We start from the raw sequence: 22,594 nt of genomic DNA on the forward strand, positions 1-22,594 counted from the left end.
TCCCCCCAAAGGTGCTGCCAGACGAGCAGGCTCTGGCAGCTGAAAAGGAAGGTCATTGGGTCTGTTTACGAAAGGACTGACCCCTGCCCTCACCCGAAGCCTGTGCAGGAGAACTCCCTGTTCTAGGCCTGAAAGAGCCCTGAGCTCTGCCCTTACCACGTCTAGATCTACCCCTAGACTGGGAATCATAAGAAGGATAAGTCCACCCCTTAGTAGGGCAATTTCTACTAAACTTTGGAGGCTGGACTTGCAAAAAATCTTTAACAGTCTGCATAGACTTAGCTTTGTCCTCCATTTTCTTTAAAACTGTCTCAACAGGAGGACCAAACAATACGTCAGATTGTAAAGGAGCATCTAAAATCCTTGTTTTAACATGTTCAGACAAATTCTGATCCCTCAGCCAGGCGTGCCGGTGAAGAACTGACCCAGTGGCAGCCACCCTAGACGAGGCCTGCACAGCATCAAAACCACATTGCAAAGAATGCTTACCCACCTGTTCAGAAACGTGCACTAAATCTTGCAACTCCTTACAATCAATACCTACTGCCAGAGCATCAACCTTAGATTTCAATTGAGAAAGGAGATAATTTTGGTATTTCAACATGTGAAACTGGCAATTCAGAGCCCTCATAGCAAGAGTGGAAGAAGTATAGACTTTGTTGCCCCACCTATCCAAGGCCCTAGCCTCCTTGTCTGCAGGAACCGGATTCTTAACAACAGAAGCCTTAACACCTTTAGGCCCATGGCTAACAGTTTCTGGGTCTGCCCTAGGACTCTTAAAAAGATACTTATGAGCTTCAGGCACCCTGTAATACCTATCCGGCTTAACAGGAGCAGGAGGCAAAGAATCAGGATTAAGAGAAGCTTCCATAAAAACATCCTCCACTACAGTCAAAACAGGAGGTATAGCCAAAGGCCTATGCAGGGGTAACAACAGAAATTCCCTAAGCCTTTTTCTGGAATCAGAGAAGTCCTGACCTCCCCACTTAAAATGCTCCCTCATGGAATGAAGAGTTTCTGAAAAAGAAAAATCCTCAGGGGGAGTAGCAGAAGGAGTAGAATCATCCACATCAGAATCAGAATAAGGAGAGTACTCCTGCAAGTCTTCAGCCGAAGACTCTGAAACATCTGAAGCCTGCTCAAAACCCCCCAGCTCAGGCTCCACCCGAGGCCGCTTATGAGGAGGGGGCATAGAACCCCTAATCAAAGTAATCAAATCTTCTGCCATTTTAAGCATATGCTTCTTGGGCACAGTACCTGAAGAGCTAGGGGCAACACTAACTGAAGCTAAACCTGGCCTGCCCCTGGGGGAAGCCTTGGAAACAGAAGGAGGGGGCCTAGCCACTTTAGGAAGGGAGGGGAGTATAGTAATATGAGAAGCCCCTTCTGCCTGACTAGTCTCTTGAGAGGCCACATCTTGTAATAACAAGGTCTCCCCCTGTGAACACAAAGAAACCTCCGGTGGAGCCACCGGCTCCACCGACACCTCTAAGGAACCGGCATCAGGGACTGACGGTTCTTCAAGCCTAGGCTTAACTGCCTTGTCCTTGCGCTTCTTGGAAGAAGCGGGCGTCGGAGCATCCGACGGCATTTTATAGTTACACCGCTTCCCAAAGACTAACCTCGCACAATCCAACCGCCTCTTTATAGTGCGTTTATTAAATCTAGCACAAGAGCAACAGCCAACAACGTCGTGCTCAGGCCCTAAGCAAGGAATACACAAAGTATGATAATCTTTATGCGGTATCTGTTTCCCACAAGAAATGCAATTATTAACTTTTTCTGACATCCGGTAAACGACTGAGGCAAGAAAAAAACAAAATATTCCCCAACGGGGTACTTAGCCAACTTTGAATCCGGTCTGAAACTTCTAAATTGAAAAATCCCAGAACGCCAACCGGCACTTGCAATACTGCTTCTGCATCGGACCATGCGGCAAAAAAGACTGAGGATATGACGCCGGTCATGCGCATTTGTACCCTGACGTACTGACGTCAGTCAAATGCGCCCTGACCGATGTCAGCCTTATACTTTGATATTCGGGCCGACCGAGGACAGCGGACTACCCAATTGTTAGGACTGCAGCAATGTGAGACGAAGAACATCTGCTAGTATCATGCTGATTTGAACAATTCACAGCATCATAAAACTAGTGGCCAGCAAGAATGTATGAATGTTAACCTTACTGCCCGAAGCACCAGAAATGGAAATAAAATCTAAATACATTATAAGAAAATAAGGTAAAAATTCAAAAAGGAAATTGCTGAGCAAATACTTTAAATAGGTCAACAGAGCATCCACCAAATTAAAGTGGCAAAAAATCATATTTTGCACATTAACAAGTATGCTGGTCAAAAAAAAACTTGTGATTACAAAACAAAAATAAATGTGTATTTTTGTAATAACATAATGACAAAATGTATAGTAATTGAGAAGATCATAAGCAAACAGAGAATCTTACCAAGGTTTGTTAACCATAACATCTTCTTCGTTCAGGAATCCTTTCTGGAACATCCACTTATCACTTAAGAACTTGGACCTAAACAAAATCATACAGACACAATCACCATATTTGTATTTACTCTAATTTTTGCATTTTTAACACTGCATTTAAGTGGTCTAACTGTTGTTATTAGCCCTGGTTTCATTCTTGTGTACTGAGTGTATGTCATGCTAGTTCAGGACATATCCTTGCATCGGGGCAGCTCCAAGCCAGTCACCTCAGAGCTAAGGGTTTAATTGTTTTCCCCTCCTAACCACCCTGTTATACTTGTGTTCTTAAACCCAGTATATTTGTTGTTGCCTGCCTATTATGATAATTTGACAACATAATTCCCTCCCTCTCCCTGTTTATTGGCTGTTGACATTAAGTACATAAGTAGCATTTTGCAAAGTCTCTCTCCCCTTAAAACTATTCACCAGGATAAAAGACCTTTGATAAAATTGCTTAATATTGAGTGTACTGATAATGTTTACACTAATTTTAGTATGAAATTAGTGAGTTTATTTTACTAGAATTAGTTGACTAGGTCTTGCTGGTGGCAGAGGATGGTTTCTAGGCTAGTTATGTTGTACTGAAATTTAAATACGCAGTAGTAAGTCCTGTCAAACATCATTCTAAAACCAAATTTCAAACAGTTATATTTACTCCTGGCCCCCAGAGTCATTCCTCTCAGTACCATGGACCAACACCTACACAACTTCTCCAGCCAGCGTGATTGAGATGGGTATCTTGAGACAGTGTAAGAATTGCCTCATGTACTGTCTGGCGATCATCTTTCACTCAAACAGCATAACACAGTGTATGACAGATGTACATATATAATATCCTTGGCGACAAAAAATATCACACACAGTAAACTCAGACACCAGCAGTGCATAAGACATCACACCTATCAAAGGTCATCACAATACACATAATCTATCATATACTGAGGTTCTAAAGATTAAATTCCAACCAGACCCAGTTAACTCCAGTGAATATGGAGAAATATAGAATACTTCACTATACCAGCATGTAACCACCTGCACAGATGCAGCTGTACCCCACAGGAACACGTACAGAGCAAACCCCAGAAACCATATGGTGGAACCATAATATCAACAAGCTTGGTAATAAAAGGAAAAGAATTTTAACCAAAAGTAAGAGTAATTCCCAGAATGTTAAAGTCATTGTCACTGAAATAAACAAACAACTCAGAAGCTTAATAAAATCCACTAAAGCCAAGTTTGAGGCTAAAATAGCTACTCAAGCCAAAGACAATAACAAGACATTTTTAGTTATGTTCATAATCTCAAAAGCACAAAGCAGCAATGTACTGAACTGATTCCTACACTGAGTCTGATGGTACAGCAAACTTAGTAGACCAATAAATTTTGCTCCATCTTTACTCTTCTCTCCCCTCCACCCATTCCTAAGATATACCTGAAACTGGTTCACCTCTAGCTATCATACAATACAAAGTACTATCAAAAGCTAAAAATACTACATTAATAAGACCTGACAGTAGTCCTGGATGCATCTTAAATAGCATGAAACAAGATGTAACCACACCCCTAACAACACTGTTCAATCTCAGCCTCCATGTAAGTTTTGTACCAAGTGAATGGAGTCAGCTACAGTCATTCTCCTGCATAAGGGAGGATCTTCCACATATCCAGGCAATTACAGACCCTTAAGTCTGACCAGCCTCATATGCAAAGCAATGGAAAGACTTATATAATTAATCAATCAGAAAGGACATAAGGAACCTCCAAACACTGGACCCATCTCAGTTTGGATTCATCAACGGCAGTCTTTAGAAAGATGACACAATTTGTTAAAACAATGTTTTTAAGCAGTTTGCACAAGCAAGTGACATTTTTATAGTTATTTACATGTATATTTACACAATTTTTCATTTGAACATTTAAAGCAAACATTTTAATTTTTTATTTAATCATTTTGAAGTATTATTTTAATGGAATCAGGAACTGATGTCATAAGGATTTCTCTATTTAATGGATGTAATTTCCTTTTATCATTTATCTGAAGAAGTTTGTTTGATTTGGACAGACAAAAGTGCTAATTAAAAAAGTTGAGTTAAAACAGTCGAGTGGACTTGCAGACTCTTGCCTTTTTCACTTTTTGAGTTAAGTTTGTGTTTTTCCTTATTTAAACTATACTTGATATCTTACAGACTAAGAGGTGACCTGTGTCTGGCAAGCAAGGCATTCTCTGACCTTTTACTAATGGATTTACTGCACATCAGCAAGTCAAATGGCATCAGAAATACTTGGTTTAGAAACCTAAACCCCTTCTGCAACATCAACAGAATGGTTTGGAGGGACAGGTACATTTCATAGAGGATATTGCTGCCGTGGAACAGACTCCCCATCCACATAAAACACAGTTCATTCCTGTCCATTTTCAAGTGCAACTTAGATCTATGGATGGGAAACAGAAAATTTACTCCAGGAATGCCCCCTTTACTACTAATGGAAAGATGTAGTTCTTAAATGCTTTACCCCAATGCATAGGTTCCCTCAAATTATCTATAGTATGATCCCAGTTATTGTTATTATGGGTAATATATAATTATCACTCATAAGATGGTAAGACCAATCTATAACCAAATGGGATAGGTTATTTTGGGCACAAAAAAAAAGGAAAACTGGCTAGGTTTAAAGTGGCCCACAAGGGCAGCTAGCCTATTTCTTACCTATGAACCTAAGAACCATCTGTGTTCACCATGGATATTGAGTTACAGACCTATAATCCTTGCAGTGAACTGCCAGACATAATAAATCTCATGCACAATTCCATTTGTTTGGTAAAAATGAAGGATCTATGAAGTTTAAATGCCTGATTTCAGTGGTAACCCAAAGGTGCTGCAAATATTAAATGGCCTGCTCCACAGGGCACAGTCATAATGCATGTAAGTAATGACTTGCAATGTGGACTCGGGTCAGCTGGAGATATGAAAGTTTCCCACAGCTTATTTACTGTAACCATGAAGCTGCACTGTCAGGCCCAAGTGGAAAGTACTCAGGATCATATACTAGATCTCAGACTATGAAATAAGAACATATTCCCAGTTTCTCTCCTGAATCCATATCCAAATAGAGCATTTTGTATGGGAACCGAAGAGAAAATTACCCTAGTAATATTACTTCTGAGACAAAGTTCTCATGCTTGTTATTACCGCAGTAATATTCTTGATATTTCTGACTAACTAAATCAGGTTGTAAGGATGGAAGAGATGACAAATAGATGAAAACAGTGTTTCAGGACTCATGGGGCTCTTTAACATTGGTGGGGGGCCTCCTTTGAACTGCAAGGACTAAAACCACAAATCTTTTATTTTGGGGGTTTTTCAGTATTCTTTTTGCCCTTACCCTGTGGTGCAGCATCACTGGAGGTAGTTTATGTAGAAGTGGTGGTATGCCCCACCTAAGGGTTGCAGGGCAGCACAGCTCCCTTCCAAAAGAAAAACATTTAAAAAGAGCTTTTGAAACTGAAGACATTTGCAACTTTATTACTTGTGAGATAAGGGGTGGCAGTAGTGGTGCAGCAGTTAGCATTGCTGCCTCACAGCAAGAGGTTCTCTGGTTCGATCCTCGGCTGGGGTTCCTTCTGTCCAGAATCTGCATGACCTCCCTGTGGTTGCATGAGTTTCCTCCGGGTGTTCTAGTTTCCTCCCACATCCCAAAGACATGCTGTTGGTGGATTGGACACTCTAAATTGGCTCTGTGCGTGCATGTGTATGCCTTCTGTGGAAGGTTGGGTGCTGGGCTGGCAACTTGACACTGTAAAACTCCACTGCCAATCATGAGTGGACAGGTGATCCACTGTGGCAACCCCTAACTGGGAAAAGAAGATTACTTGTGAGATAACTTTGGTAAAATGGTAGACTGTCTCAGAAAAGCATTAAAAACAGTCAAGAATGACAGGTAGAAGTTTTGGTAAAAAATATCATCAGAGAGGCAAAACATTATGCCAATGAAAAACACCATCGGAGAAGCAAAAACTTTATGCCAATGGTATCCAGAACATAAAGCAACAGAAAGTAAAAAAGAAAAAAAAATGCCTGTATAATTCTCATTGGGTTAGCAGTTAAATTAAAATAGAATACAACAGCATTCAGGAAATGTAAGAAAATTCAGGGTAGTAAATGTGGGAGAGAGACTAATATGAGATAAAGCAGAAGGAAGCAGGGAAGACAAACAGGGCAGAAAAGGCCTAAATTAAAGAAAATAAACTATGCTAAGAAGGGAGAATAAATACACTGTAAGTACACAACAGGGACCAAAGTACAACTAAAGTAAACATACTAACCCTTAAAAAGGCAGGTAAATCTGAGTAGAGATGACGAATATAAATTTCAGTTCACTATTTAAAAAATCATGCAGAGGCATTGACCCCAAATATGACAAATATTAATGACTTAAGGAGTACCACACTTGAAAACTGAAAAAAAAAACATTTTCAGCAAATCTTGAAAACTTCTGCATTATTAATGTGTCTGTATGAAAGTAAGTTGTTACTATTATTTTCCAATTTGTTATACTGCAAGATAACCTGAAAGGAGGCTGCCATGCCTAGCATGAGTTTATTTTACAGTCAATGCCTTTGCCTTCCTGATGTCATCTTAGAGGGTCAGAAAGAAATATCTATGATGAGGATCAGCTGTCAAGATTTTCCCTCTCATTATTTTACAAAAGTATTGTGACTGCCTAGTTTTTACTGTCAACAAGTCTGCATTTTTATTTTTAATTTTATTTTTAATTTGGTTTTAAAACAATAGATAAATCAATTATAAAACAAGCAAATAACTATTTACATAGAGCTATAGCTGATCAATACATCAAAGTTATATACATCACCAACAATTAATATTTTTGAAGCAAGTCTAAGTTTATGCCAAGATTTATATGAATGTATAATATTAGAAGTTCTCATCTTTATTGTATGCAATTCACTGCTGCAAACAAGTTTTGCTATACTAAGTTCAACACTAGAGGGGGTAACTTTGCTTTTCCAATATTTTGTAATTACTTTTCTGGTTATAGAAAGAATAGACCAAGGAAGAGGCACTTGGGATTTTGGAGTTATCTCAGGAATCAGAGTATTGAACAGGTTCATAAGTTAGTACTAGGCTAACTGCCCTTGTGGGCCATTTTAAGCGTAGCCAATTACCCCATGTGAGAATCAAACCCTGCACTTTGGGTTTGTAAGGTAAACACTTTAACCATTATAACAACCAACCCCACCCCATTTAGATTTAGAAATATTACATAGAGCTTGAAGGAAGCTATTCATTTCTTTCTAAAAAGGGGAGATGACTTCACATAACATATGCATCCAATCAGCTATTATTTCAGAATCACATCTCCAGCATTTAATTCTATTTGATTTATACATAACTGCAATTGTGTTAGGAGTGACAAAAGCTCAGTGTAACAATTTCCAAGTGAAAATCTTCCAGTATAATGAAGATGTGGTTTTATCTGTAGATTTTAATATTATGTTCTTGTATTCTTTAGACAGGACTTCATTATTAATTTTTGAGGAATAGTTCCAATAGGAATTGTCTAAATCTAACTTAAGAATTGTATAAATTTGTGACAAATGTGATTTGTTTTTTCATTGAACTACTACTGATATTTATTAAGAATTCCAATAATTTGGGGAACAATTTCTTATCTAGATTGAATATCTTTTTTATATTTGTGTTCACACAGTCTATAAATATTTGTAAAATTAACCAGTTCTCAGAATCTTGATTGTATTTGGACCTTAAATTTTTAACAGTATATATTTCTTTTATAAATTGTTTCCTTTAAATTCCTTTAAATTACTAGTCTCCCTTCAGGACACAAGTGTTCTTCAGCAGTTGAATTCTGCCTGCTGCACACTCGGGCAACTCTATGGTCCATGGCTACCACCCCACCTATAGTTTAAAAAGGACTCAGCACTGCAAAACTAAAACAAGGATATACCTTTTGAGCCCGAAGAGTAGGGTCACTCCACCCAGGTATTCTACATGTACGTATTATGATAGTGAAGCTTTAACATTAGCCGTGTTACTTAGTAGTTCTCAGCATGCTAATAATACTGACTGTTTGAGCCTTGTGTCCTCTTACCCCCCAGGTTATGCAGTAATCCTAACTGTCCACTAGACAGCATAGCCTGCCTTAGGCATAGGCCAACTAGGTGGCCACCTAGGGCGCCGCTGTAGTAGGGGTGCTTTTCCAGTACTTATTTGGTAGGTAGACTAGGATGGGGGCTCCAGGTGGTGTGGTGGGGGGTGCTGTGGAGCCCTTTTGCCTAGGGCACCAGCTGACCTAAGACTGCTCCTGCTAGACAGTATACACTTAATTTAGATCCTTCCTATTCTCTGTGATTAAAAATAACCCTCGAGCAGCCCTTTCAGTGCTGCTTACCTTAGTTTTGTATCACTTGAGACCCACCTGTTTATTTGCATCTCTATACATTCCTCTTCATTGCTAATGTATCTCCCTACTCTAATCTGTGCACAAACTGGCTACTAATAAGCAAGTCAATGTGAAGACACACTCCCAACCTTAATAAACTTTGCTATCTCATCTCTCCTTCACTTTACAGGTAGAGTTTGTATTACCACTCACCCCCTCTGAGGCCTTCACTGATAGTTTTCCACTGCTTGCCTCTCTGGCTTGGCTGGTTTCTTTGCATTGCACCTAGTTCACATTCTTTTGCTACCCCACCCCACCCCCAATGTTGTGTCTTTCGGCTTATCCTGGCCAGGGGTCGCCACAGCAGAACTCCGGTCCGATAATGATTGGTAGTGGATTTTTACATGCCGAGTTACCAGCCCTGACACACAACCTTCAACAAAGGCATGCCCATTCACGCATGCCTCCACACAGAAGACGCTCTAGCTGAGAATCAAACGCAACAACGTCTTGCTGTGAGGCAACAACGCTACCGCAGCACCACTACTGCAGCAAATACTAAGTCTATATTAGGTTCCTGCTGTTTATGGAGCCATCTTTAAATTACTAGTCTCCCATCAGGACACAAGTGCTCATTAACAGTTGAATGCTGACCACTGGTAAGCCATTAGACTTCAGGGATTTTTTAAAGTGTTGCTTTCAGCTAATTATTTGGATCTATACAACTGGTATTAGTTTTTCTGATTATTGACTACTTCTCTGCTTATTTGCTTATTTCACTGGTTTGATCCTACCATTCAGCAACAGTGTTTTACTGACATTACAACTGCAGCTATGTTGTCTCTATTTATGCAACTATGCTGTACTAAAACTGCTGTTATAAATGTAATTCAAGTCTAACTGACTTGATGTTGGCATTAGAAACAGTGTTTACTGATTTGGCATCACAGTTGTGTTTCTGCTACTGATTCAACTGTGCTGTTAAGTGTTCATTTTACTTTTTCTTGTATGCACAGGATAACTGGCTGCTAAATGTATTGTGCATGGTTTCTTCACAGGTTTCCAAACAAAGTTATGGCACTGTGATGTGTTACTGTTGAACTACTCTCAAACTGTTGCAGTAGCATCTGTTCTCCTGCTATCTATTGTTTTTCCCCTGCTTTCTCCGCTCTATCCTCAGACCTGTATCTTTTAACACTCTCCTATCACCTCATTACTTCCTTTAACCTATCTTTGTCTCATTCTACTAGCTTCACCCTCTCTTTTTCTTTCTCTTCACAGCACACTCGGACAACTGTGCAGTCTGCGTCTACCACCCCACCCATACAGTCTAAGAAGGAATCAGTACTGCAAAACTAAAACAAGGATATACCTTTTGAGCCCAAAGAGTAGGGTCAGTCCACCCAGGTATTGTACATGTACGTATTATGATAGTGAAGCTTTAACATTAGCAGTGTTACTTAGTAGTTCTCAGTGTGCTAATAATACTGACTGTTTGAGCCTTGTGTCCTCTCCCTTCCCCCCAGCTTGTGCAGCAATCCTAACTGTCCACTAGAAAGTATACACTTAATTCAGATCCTTCCTGTTCTCTATGATTAAAAATAACCCCCGAGCTACCCTTTCAGGGCTGTTTAACTTAGTTCTGTATCACTTGAACCCCACCTGTTTATTTGCATCTCTATAGATTCCCCTACATTGCTAATGTATCTCCATACTCTAATCTGTGCAGAAATTGGCTACTAATAAGCAAGTCAATATGAAGACACACTCCCAACCTTAATAAACTTTGCTGTCTCATCTCTCCTTCACTTTACAGGTAGAGTTTGTATTATTACTCACCACTCAGAGGTCTTCACTAATAGTTTTCCATTGCTTGCCTCTCTGGTTTTGGCTGGTTTCTGCCTGCTCCACCATTCAGGCTCACTCCGCTCCCCTCCCTGCCACCAGTTTCCTTCCACCCCCAGTGGTCCTACCTTTATACTTCTCTAACTCCTCCCACACCCACTTTCATCCAATCAACCCACTCCCCCCCAACATTCTAATCCTCTCAAACTTCCTAACCTCTCCCTTAGTCAGACACACACTATACTCCCCACCTCCAATAATCTTCAACAAGTTTCCCTCCCCCACCCACTTACTTCCTGCTCTCCAACTGCTCTCCCCAACTCTCTAATTATTCCCACTCCCCACACTCTTACCTCAGCCCACTACTCTCTACTACCCTGACATTTACTTCTACACATCTCTCATTCTACATCATGCTCCAGCTCCCCACCTGTTTTCTCACTTCAGCCTTCCTCGTATCCCTCCTTTGCTCCCTCCTATACCTTACTATCCTCCCTGGCTCTTCACACTCTTTACCACTACACATAACTTCTTCCTCTCAAACAATCGCCCTCTCATTCCTTCTCCGCTGTATCCCATGAACTATACCCTCTAAATACAACTCTTTTCTATAAATCTAAGCTCCCTCCAGTATCTCTCTCTCTGCTAACCCACTTCACTTCCCTGACAATAGCAGACCTTTCATCAACTACACTCCTAACTTACCCTCCCCATAGAACCTGATCATCCATCTTTTACATCTAGCCTCTTTCTCTATTTCTGGTGACATCCATCCCAATCCTGGTCCCACGGTCTCCACCAACATCTGCTCCCCTACATCACTACTATCATCCTCCCCACAAAAACATCCACCTAGCTACAATCAATAGCCAAAGTATTTGTAATGAAATACCCAAGTTACACTCTTGACTGTCACATAACCATCCCAACATATTAACTGTCTCAGAAACCTGGCTCAAACCTCATATCAAAGATACTGAAATTCTTCTGCCTGACTACCAAATCATACAGAATGACAGACCAAATAAGAAAGGAGAAGGGGTAGCCATAATTTACTCCTCCTCTCCAACAGTCAGTCCATACACTAACCCCATTCCTAAATTATCTCCTGCTGAACTATCCATAGCCTTAATCAACAAATATAAATCTTTATGTATAGCTGCCATCTACATTCCCCCTGGTTATAACATCCCCATCCTTGAAGACATTTTCTCAAGGTTCTCTTCCAACATCAAAAAGGAAACATTCATCCTTGGTGATGTAAACATCAACTGAGCCACCATTTCCTCACAACCTCCGAGCCAAACAATTAATCTCTTTAACTTCTCCTAGCTAATTAATTACCTTACCAGATCCAGTAAATACAGCTCCTCCGGCACTACATTAGATTGGATCTTAGCAACTCATCCCAACCTAATTTCAAACAGTGGAATTATATCTGATCCCCTTAGTGACCACCTACCAGCCTATGCCCTCCAGTGTGCCTCTTCTGTCCAAATACAACATCAATACATTTAAACTCTTAATCTAATCAACTTCAATCCACAGATGTTCTCTGACTGAAAAAAATGAATTGGGCCCCCTTAAAGAATCTGCCTTTGGACAGTGCAACTAATTACTTCAACAAAACCTTCCTAGACTTACTAAACAGCTAGCACCATTTAGAACAAAAAGAATAGAAGCCAAAACTGTTCACTGGCTATCTAAGGAAACCAGAAAACTAATGCACCTCAGAGACAAATGTTGGAAGCAATACCAAAAAAAAAAAAAGGTAAACTCTCAAATTGAACACTCTGCAACTCAGTGAAGAAACTAATAACTAAAGACCGTAAGACTTATTATTCCAAACTCCAATCAGACCATAACTCTTACCCCAAAATGTTCTGGAACTGCATTTCCTCCCTTCTAAATCCTGGTAGAAAAGACAATCCATGCCCTAACCCAAACTCCCCAGTCCATGAAATTGCATCTAATTTCAACAGCTTTTTTGTTGAGTGCATAGCCAAACTAACCACAAACTTTCCCATCTTCTCTCCCTCAGTCTCCCATTCACTGCTTTTCCCTGTAACACTCCATGTTTCAGTCTTAAGCCTATCCCCACCAGCAAAAAAAAAAAACTTCTCCTTAAACTAAAGCCTTGTGCCTGCACTCCTGATAACCTGCCTCCATCCTTCCTTAAGGTGGCCGCAGACAGCATTGCCTTCCCCATTTCCATTCTTACCAACAGGGCCATCTAAGGAGCCTATGTCCCCTCACTCTGGAAGAAAGCTTTTGTCACCCCTCTCCACAAAGGTGGCAATAACACAGACACTACTAACTTTCGTCCTCTTTCTAATATCCTCGAAAAGTGCATTCATCACCAACTCTTGCCATACCTAACACACAATCATCTTCTTACCCCAACACAACATGGTTTCAGGCATGCCACAGCACTACCACTGCTTTTCTGTCCTTCCTTGACACCATTAATTGTGCTTGTGACTCTGGGAAAATCATATCCACCCTTTACTTATATCTCTCCAAAGCCTTTGACACCATCTCACATCCTCTACTCTTATCTCAACTTTCCTCCCTCAGTTTCTCTCCATCCTCCATAGCCTGGTTTACAAGCTATCTCTCCAATAGACAACAAGCTGTTAAATGGAAAAATTCCACTTCATCCTTTCTCAACAATCCCTCCGGTGTCCCCCACCCAAGGCTCTATTCTCGGCCCCTTACTTTTCAATATTTTCATTAACAATTTTCATAAATCCATAGATAATACTACACTGACACACTATGCTGATGATTCCACAATCATCTGTGCAGCAAACTCTCCCTCCGAACTCCTTCAAAAAACCCAAATAGCTTTCTCTAATACCGAAACTTGGATGCTAAACAACCATCTCGCTCTCAATACCAACACAACAAAAATCATGATATTCTCTCCTTCGAGAAATTTCACCATAGACAAAAGCTCCTTTAAAATAAAAAGCCACAATGACACACTAATCAGTATTGTACCTCACACCAAACTACACGGAGTCACCATTGATGAACATTTAAAATTAGATATCCACATCCAAAATAATATAAAAAAAACACCAAAAACTAGGTCTACTGTATAGATAAAATTGCTAACCACTTCTACCACATGTACTCTAGCCTCCTCCTACCTGCTCCCCTCTCTTATGTATGGTGCCCCTCTACTTACTAATCTCCAACTTAGCCTAAAAAAGAAACTGGAAGCCTGCTCTATAACAAAGTCTGTAAGTTTGCTACAGGGTCCAAATACTCCACCCATCACTGCCATTCCCTCCACTCCCTAAACAGGCTTGAGCTTCCTAATTACCTGAAATTCATACAACTCACCACTGTGCACAAACTCATATTCCAACCCTCCATCTGCCCCTCTCTTTCATCTGTCTTAACCCATTACCTCCCCAGTTATACTCTTAGATCTGAAAACCAAAACCTCCTTAAAATCTATAAACCCTTTTGCCCTCCTGGCCAATTATTTCTATCGCACTCCTTAGCTAAACTATGTAATTCTCTTCCCCCATGCGCTGTACTCACAACCACTCTAATTTCAAATCTCTCCTCCATTCTTACCTTAACTCAAAATGGGACTGTTCCTGCTCCCTTCCTACCTAAATTACACTGTTGACTCTTTCAAACCTCCCGTCTATCTCATCTACTATCACCTCTGATCACTATCATTATTGTTAGAAAAACACTAAACTTGTATTAACTCTTTATGACTTGTACTTTTAATTATATTATCTGTATTACTTTTGACTTTATATTTAACATATGTGCTTTTTTTAAATGTATACTCCCCGATTTTGTATTTGTATTTTAAATTGTATAGTTATGCTTTTGTACACTGTATATTCCATACTTTACTTATGTTATATTCTGTTAACTGCTTTTGTAGCTTTTCTCCCTGGGCCTCTACTGAAAATGGGCTCTACTTGGCCCAGTGGACTTCCACGGTCAACAAGCTGGAAATAAATACATTTCACTACCATTTAATTAAGTTACTTTGTTGTTCCACTACTAGCATTTTGTTGAGGTTATGATGCAGTTGGACACAGAAAATATTCAGTCTTTAATGTAAAGGTTAAAATATGTGAAGTTTTGGAAAGAGGAAATTATTTACTTAACTAGCAAATTTGAGAAGAGGGTGTCATTCCATTTACACAAAAATTGTTTAATAACCAGATAAAACTATTATAGACTATTTGTTTATGACTGGTTGTGATAAATTTATTATTTACTAATAATATTTCCTAATGTATTATTTCCATTTTGACTCATAAGATAAATTGGTCGACAACTCTATAACTTTTAGTTGTTGAAGTAGCATACAATTCCACCATTATCCCAACTTTTTCTGTGCCAATGAAAGGAAACTCTTTATTAGGATGCAAAAAAATAAATAAATAAATAAGGAGAACATTATTTACCTTCATCATTTTTTCGGATGAGATAGTACTAAAGATTGTAAGACAAATTATATTTTAGGGAGAATTACCATCTTAATAAGCATTAATCATTCTTCCATGGTAAAAAAGCATTTGTTCCAATTTGTGACTAAACTTAAAATTTTATCAACAACCCGTTGAAAGTTTGTTTGTATCATTTCTTTACTATTGGACATAATGGCTATGCCAAGGTATTTCATTTGATTGCTATTCCAATTGAAGTTAGAATATTTTTGTATGAATTTTTTTCATTTTTTATTAATAGTAATGTTTTATTATGATTAAATCTTAGAGATTCCTCAAATTGACTCACAGAACTAATTATATGTTCTAATATAATACTCTTACCAAAGGGTTCTATAACTAATGCAGAAAGTAAAAGTGATAATGGACAGCCTTGTTTTGTGCCTTTTTTTGTAATTTAAAGGAATTAGAAAGAAAATAACAAGAGTCACTGAATAACTTAGAAAATTAATGCAATTAGCTCAGGTGAGAAATTGTGTACTTTAAGTGTTTTAAACAGGTATGACCAGTTAACTGAATCAAAAGCCTTATCTAAATCAAGACTAATGATAAAAATGTTTTTTATTTTTATTTGCAAAGTCTATTAATGTATGTATTCTTATTATATTATCCCGTACTTGTCTATTTAAAATAAACCCAGTTAAATCATTGTTAATTAGTTTAGGAATAAGTAGATTAATTTTGTTAGTTAAAATGGACATGAACATCTTATAGTCCACATTTAAAAGTGAAATGGGTCTGTATGATGAACACTTTGTGAGATCCCTATCTTGTTTTAAAATAGGTGATATAAGGGAGTATTTTCATTATGAGGGACTTCAGCAGTTGTTTTATTTCTCTATAGACCTTATATAATAATTTAACTGCATCATCCAGTAGTATTTTATATAGTCCTGGTATAAGACCATCTAAGCCTGGCACCTTATTTTTTTAACTGTTTTTATTTGATCTTTTATTTCTGTTAAAGTGAATGGTCTACCAATTTTTTTATTTGTTCACTTGTTATTTTATTATTTATATTTTCCTCATAAAAGTTTCAGCTATATCATCATTATCTAGGTTATTGTATTATTATTTATATTTTCATGAATTATTTTAAAGCCCTAGAGAATACCTTTAATATCTGTTCTTCTTTCTTTTTATTGTTTATAAGTGTTACAATTTCTTTGATATGATTTAGTTTATTCAATTTCTTTGATCTAAGAGCAAGTTTATGCAAGCTTAAAGGGTTTACTGAATATGCCTAAAGTTTAAGTTTTTCCAGGTTTATTGAAACTTTATGATTTAGAATTTCAACTTATTTTGTATTTAAGTTTTTAAGTTCAGATTGACTGATAATGTCATTTGGTTTTAGATTTAACTTTAGTGTGTCTATTTTGGACTGTATTGTATTCAGATGTTGTCCCATTCTCCTGTTTTTACCAATATATCAGCTTGTAACTCGTCCATTTAAGTAATCATTTTGTGAATCTCACAGGACAAAGGCAGATACTTGACCATTCATCTTTACGTGTAGGAAAATTTTCATCTCTTTAACGTACCAATCCTTGAATCCTTTTATTTTAATAATGCATGCTGGTAATCTCCTGTGATGTATTAAATTATCAGTTTTTAAAATAATATTCAATATTATAGCATTATGGCCAAATAATGGACATGAAACTATTGAAACTTCTCTGATATGTAATAACAGATTGAGACAAAAATGTTATCAGTATTTGTTTGTGTTCCATATCTATATGAATATTGAGTAAATTTAAGTGAGTTTGTTTTCTTTAGCTCATATATACCCTTTAAATTCATTAGATTTAAAAAGAAATTAAGTGTCTGGCTGAAGATATGATTCTCAGCTTTCTATCTGCAATGGAATATTTGATGAAATACAAGTAAAATCACCAGCCATTATGACTTCACCTTCCGTGTAATAGGCTATAGTATCTAAGTATTTTTTTGCATCTTTAACTCCAACTGGTAGAATCCAATAAGAGTTCACCAATGTATATACTTTTCTGTTCCACTTGATTATAACAATGCTTAACATACCCTTTTTATCAACCTAGGTATCTTTTACTTTAGGCATTATTGGCGAGATCTTCCATAAAATGAGGGTGCTTCTTTTAGCTCAAAAGCCAAAACCTGCTAAAACCAAATAATTATTTAATGAATGTTTATTTATATCTTTAAGTAAATGAGTTTCCTGTAGAAATATTATTTGAGCTTTATGTAATTGCAAGTATTTGAACAGACTCCCCCTCTTTACTGGATTATTCAATTCATTAATATTAATAGTATGCATTTAAATCCAGGCATTTATATAACAGAGAAAAAAAAAACACAGGTATAATGAAATCATATTTATATACTGAACGTATTATATATACTTTATATGTTTAACAATAAGAAATCTTCAGCTATGGACAAAACTTTTAAAAAAAGTAAAAAAAAAAACAAAAAACCTAATGATATAACCCTAAAACATTCTACCATGGTTCATAGGTTCATATATTAGTACTAGGCTAACTGTCCTTGCGAGCCATTGTAAGCCTAGCTAATTATCCCTTGTGAGACTTGAACCCTGCACCTTGTATTGGCAAGGCAAACACCTTAACTATTAGGCCACCCCTCCTAATCCCTGGAATAACATAGTCCTAGTTTGTTGAAAAAGATGAACAAACTGTCTCTCAAACTCTCTGTTAGACTAACAATGCTTAGCTCATGCTTCTAATTCATATTAATGGGTCTCATGCAGCATCTTAAAAAGGTCCGTCAATGAGTTATTATGAATAAGAAATGTTTAAACAGGTGTTCTGAATCTTCATTATAAGTTGACCAAACTAAATATCTCTACAATTATCTTTCCCTGTACCTTACATTATCTTCCTGGTCTACTATAGGGAGGACGTCAGTTGTTATTTTCATATTAATTTATTTTTAGGTCACTTAATTTTATATTTTTCTATTTTATCTACTATGTGTAAAGTTGTTCATAAGATCAGAAGTTCATAAATTAGTACCAGGCTAACTGTCTTTGTGGGTCATTCCAAGCCCAGCCAATTACCCCATGGGAGAACCAAACCCTACACCTTGTGCCTATATGGGGAACACCTTAACCACTATACCAACCTCCCACCCTTGGAGACACATTGATAGTCTTTAACTATATACATATTTACTTATTCTGATCTCTTTCTATTTCTGTTTGTATACTATGTCTTGTACTATTAATACTCTCATAGGTTTTATATTTTACCTATGATCCTAGTGTAGAGTATGATATAATAGAACATTTATATTTACCCTTATGTATTTGATACTCTTCAATCTGGTACTGCTGTTAGAATCAGTCCTGTTTTTTCCTTAAATGTTATGTCTAATAGTACCTGAGCAAACGTCTGAAAAATCTTCCCTTTTAAGATTCAAACTTTCCATAATAAATTGTTCTGAGATATTAAGTTTTGTTATAACAGAGAATCACAATCCTATTTTTTTATCAGAAGTGTCATTTTGTAAGCTAATATATAAGCTATTATTTTGGTATACTGCAAGCATTCAGAACTATTTAATGACGGACAGTGGTTTAGAATGCAGTTCATTGTCTTTTGCTTATTATCTAACTTGTATTCATTGACAACTTAGCACATGATTCAAAATACGACTATTTACTTTTAAACAAGTAGTAACCTGGATAGTTCTTAGAATTTTCACAACTCCTGCATCACAAAAGTGCTCATGAGTCTAATTAAGTTTCTTCAAGCTGGTCCTCATGACAAGGGCTTGCAAATGAATAGTTTATCAGCTACACTTCACACAAAAATGTTCATGAGTGAATCCAAGCCAACTGTACATTACACATTAATCCTCCCACACCACTGAAAACCACTAAAAAACAACAAAAAACATTTCAACGTATGTTAACCACTAAAAATCTATTCTATTTAAAGCAGTAACATTTAATGACTCAGTAAACATTATTTGCATGAGATGTTTAATATAAAGCAGACTGGATGGTGCAGTGCTGCAGCGGTAGCATTGTCGCCTCACATCAAGAGGTTCTCCAGTTCAATTCTCGGTTGGGATGCCTTCTATGTGGAGTCTGCATGTCCTCCCTGCATTCATATGGGTTTACTCCGGGTGCACCGGTTTTCTCCCACGTTATAAAGAAATGCATCTGGAGCCTTTCTCCCTGGGCCACCGTTGAAAATTGGCTTTGTTCCAAGTTGGACTTTCCCAGTTAACAAATGTTAAATAAATAAAAAATACATTTTTTAAAGGAGGCATAGTACATAAACTTGTATTAAAGGAATGACCGTTATGTGTGATCCAGGTTTAACTTGTAAAATTGTGAATGTTACACTTTAATTATTTGATAAAATTCCAATAATAACTTTTATATATGTTGTTGCTTTTCTTTCGACTTTTCCCGGTTAGGGGTCGCCACAGCGGAACTCCAGTCCACAAATGATTGGCAGCCGATTTTTATGGTGCCGAGGTGAAAGAGACTATATTTTTTATACTTTGTTTATAACATAGCATAACTTTCCTGGGTGCTACTGCATGTCAAATACACTATCAGTAGCAAGCATTCAAGATTGTGTAATAATTGACAGTAGTTTAGAATGCTATTCACTGTATTTTACTTATTATCTAACTTGTATTCTTGACATCTTAGCATATGATTCAAAATATTTTGATTATTTACTTTTAGACAAAAAGTAGTAACCTGGACAGTTCTTAGAATTTTCAGAACTCCCACAGCAACACAATAGTGTTCATGACTCTAAGTTATTTCAGGCTGGTTTTATGATAAGGGCTTTAAAAATGAACAGTCCATCAGTTACAATTCACATAAAAATGTTCACAAGTGAATCCAAGCCACCTCCACACCACAGATCAATCCCTCAAACCCCTCCAAACCAACAAAAAACATTTCAAAGTATTCCAACCACTAAAAAGCCATTGCACTCAAAGAAACAACATTTAATGATTCAGCAAGTACTATTTGTATGAGATGTTTAATGTAAAGCAGATTGTCATTTTTAAATGAGACAGAGCATATAAACTTGCATTAAAAAAATGACAGTTGTGTGATCCAGGTTTAACTTGTAAAAGTGTAAACGTTACTCAAATTATTTGATATCATTCCAACAGTACCTTTTATATATGTAAAAAATCTATATTTTCTATACTTTTTTATGCTATAGCATGTCTTTCCTGGGTGCTATTGGATGTCAAGTATAATATCAGTAGCACACTACTAGACCATTTTAAGAACCCAGAATGTAACCTAACCATACCTCCCAACTGTACCGAATTTCTCGGGTTTTCCCGAGTTTTGGGGTCCAAATAATGGGGTGCCACGATTCCCGAGTGGCACCCCTTCATTTCCGATTTTTTTTCCACAGATTTTTATTTAAATTTTTTTTCGCGCTTTTGGAGCTGACGTCATCACGTGCGCGATGACGTCAGCTTCGTCGGGGCTACTAGCCTGTCGGAATTAAGCTTAAGTGCTTACATTTCCGGGTTCTGGCTGGCAATTCATTTTTGAAGGGATTGTATTCAAGATCTTTGTTTTGAATGTATTCTGGCTGCAGCTGCTGCACTCGAGGGTCAAGAAGGTTGTTAAGGTTGATTTTGACTGGCTTGGGCACACGAGAAGGTAAGATTTTATTTTGAATGGGCAGCCTGGACTTGCAAGCGGGAAAGCATTTTCAGACTTTGGAACTTGCAAGGTGAAGTCTGTTGGTATTTGAGTAGAACTGGCATAGCGCGAGAGGATTCGCGTTTTGAATGGACTGGCTGTACTTGGAAGCTAAGCATTTTCAGCAGACATTCACAATTATTTCACCTCAGTCAGTGTATTTTCTTGAGTTAATGTCCTACAATACCAGATATTTGAGAGTCGGCTAACTTTGTTGATTGACAGCTGATTTTACGTAACCCAAACCCATTTATTTGCAAAGTATATAACAGAGTAGCAAATTAACATGCACGAGTTTTTTAGTTAATGCTGGTTAACTTAAATGAAAAAAATGCTATAAAATAACCAGTGGAAGAAGAATTTCATTTTGATGAATTGAAGTAAATCTTACATTTGTGAAGCTTTTCTTAGCCAAATAATTTAAAACAAGAATGCATTGCTTGGTGACCGATCAAAAAAGGCATTAATAACAACTATATATTAAAACAATATTGACAGATACACACTGGCGTATAGAATGCATATTTCTGTCATAATGTAACTTATTTTTGTGTAATACATACTTAATTTTAAGCCGAACTATTAGTGAATGAACTTAATGAATCATCAACTGTTACCATGCGAAGCTGTGTAAATCATGTTGGCTGTTCAGTATATTTGCAAAACCAAAGGGTTATGAATGCCAAGTTTCTACAGTTTATATTTAGCATAAAATGGTATGCACAGTTAGTCGCTTTTAAAACCTTTGATGAAGGCACACTTGTGTGATGAGCTGACTGATTGTTGTTTGTTAGTAACAAATAAGTGATGCATTTCTCTTTACTGCTGTGAAGATTTCAAAGCGTCGCACACATTTCCGGGTTTCCGGCTGGTTCAAAATGCTTTGCGAGCGGGAACGAACCAGCCGGAAAGGCAAAGAGGGAGAAAGAAGGTGATGTGAATGGAAGGGATTTATTTTATTTACAAGGCTCAGGAACAAACCAGCTGGAAAGGCAAGGAAGGATTTATTTGATTTAGAAGGTGACATGAATGGCTCGGCTCAGAAGGCAAATGGATTTTATTTAGAAAGCTCTGCTCACAGAAAGGAAGGAAGGATTTATTAGCATGGAAAGGTAAGCTGAAAACTGTGCGTGTGTGTGTGTTAAAAAGTTACCGTCTTTTTAATACTTCTAGGCTAGATTAGAAATCATTAGATCCTTGGTGGCTAGCAAACAAAAGTGCCTTTAAGAACAGACTTAATATTTAGCCTGGATATTGCTTAACCATTTAAAGCTGAATCTATCTCATGAGCTTTTTAGGTTCACTGATGCAAGGTGCACACCCAAGAAACCATTAAGGTTTGTGAGCCAATGTGCTGAGCATAAAATAACCTTGGATTTCTGTGCCTTATGGAAACAAGATCAGATACCCTTTCTACCTTTCTTTACAATGGTGCAAACACTGGTCTGTTGGTTCCATCAGTCTGCATTTGAAAATTTAAGGTATATTTACTAAAATAACTAGTTATTAAGAGATATTTTTCTTATTTTAAGTCACTACCTACATGATGCCATTGCCATATATAGAATTAATGATCATTAAGCCCGCTAAAATGGAAACAAGGTGACAGTGTCATGATGTCATTGGAGAGAAAAAGTGGCTGACT

General features: G+C 37.5%; 1 protein-coding gene across 2 annotated transcripts in view; it reads right to left on the reverse strand.

Annotated features, from left to right (window-relative positions):
* The window catches only part of CBS (cystathionine beta-synthase), a 656,282-nt gene that overhangs the window by 119,476 nt on the left and 514,212 nt on the right, over positions 1 to 22,594 (reverse strand). For both annotated transcript variants that reach the window (XM_044072237.1, XM_044072236.1), the window contains exon 12: positions 2,462 to 2,539. In XM_044072237.1, the coding sequence (XP_043928172.1) occupies positions 2,462 to 2,539 (78 nt within the window). The remainder of the gene's footprint in view (positions 1 to 2,461; positions 2,540 to 22,594) is intronic.

The sequence above is a fragment of the Protopterus annectens genome, chromosome 5.part0, assembly GCF_019279795.1.
Source record: "Protopterus annectens isolate FY-2018-M chromosome 5.part0, PAN1.0, whole genome shotgun sequence".
NCBI classification, from domain to species: domain Eukaryota; kingdom Metazoa; phylum Chordata; order Ceratodontiformes; family Protopteridae; genus Protopterus; species Protopterus annectens.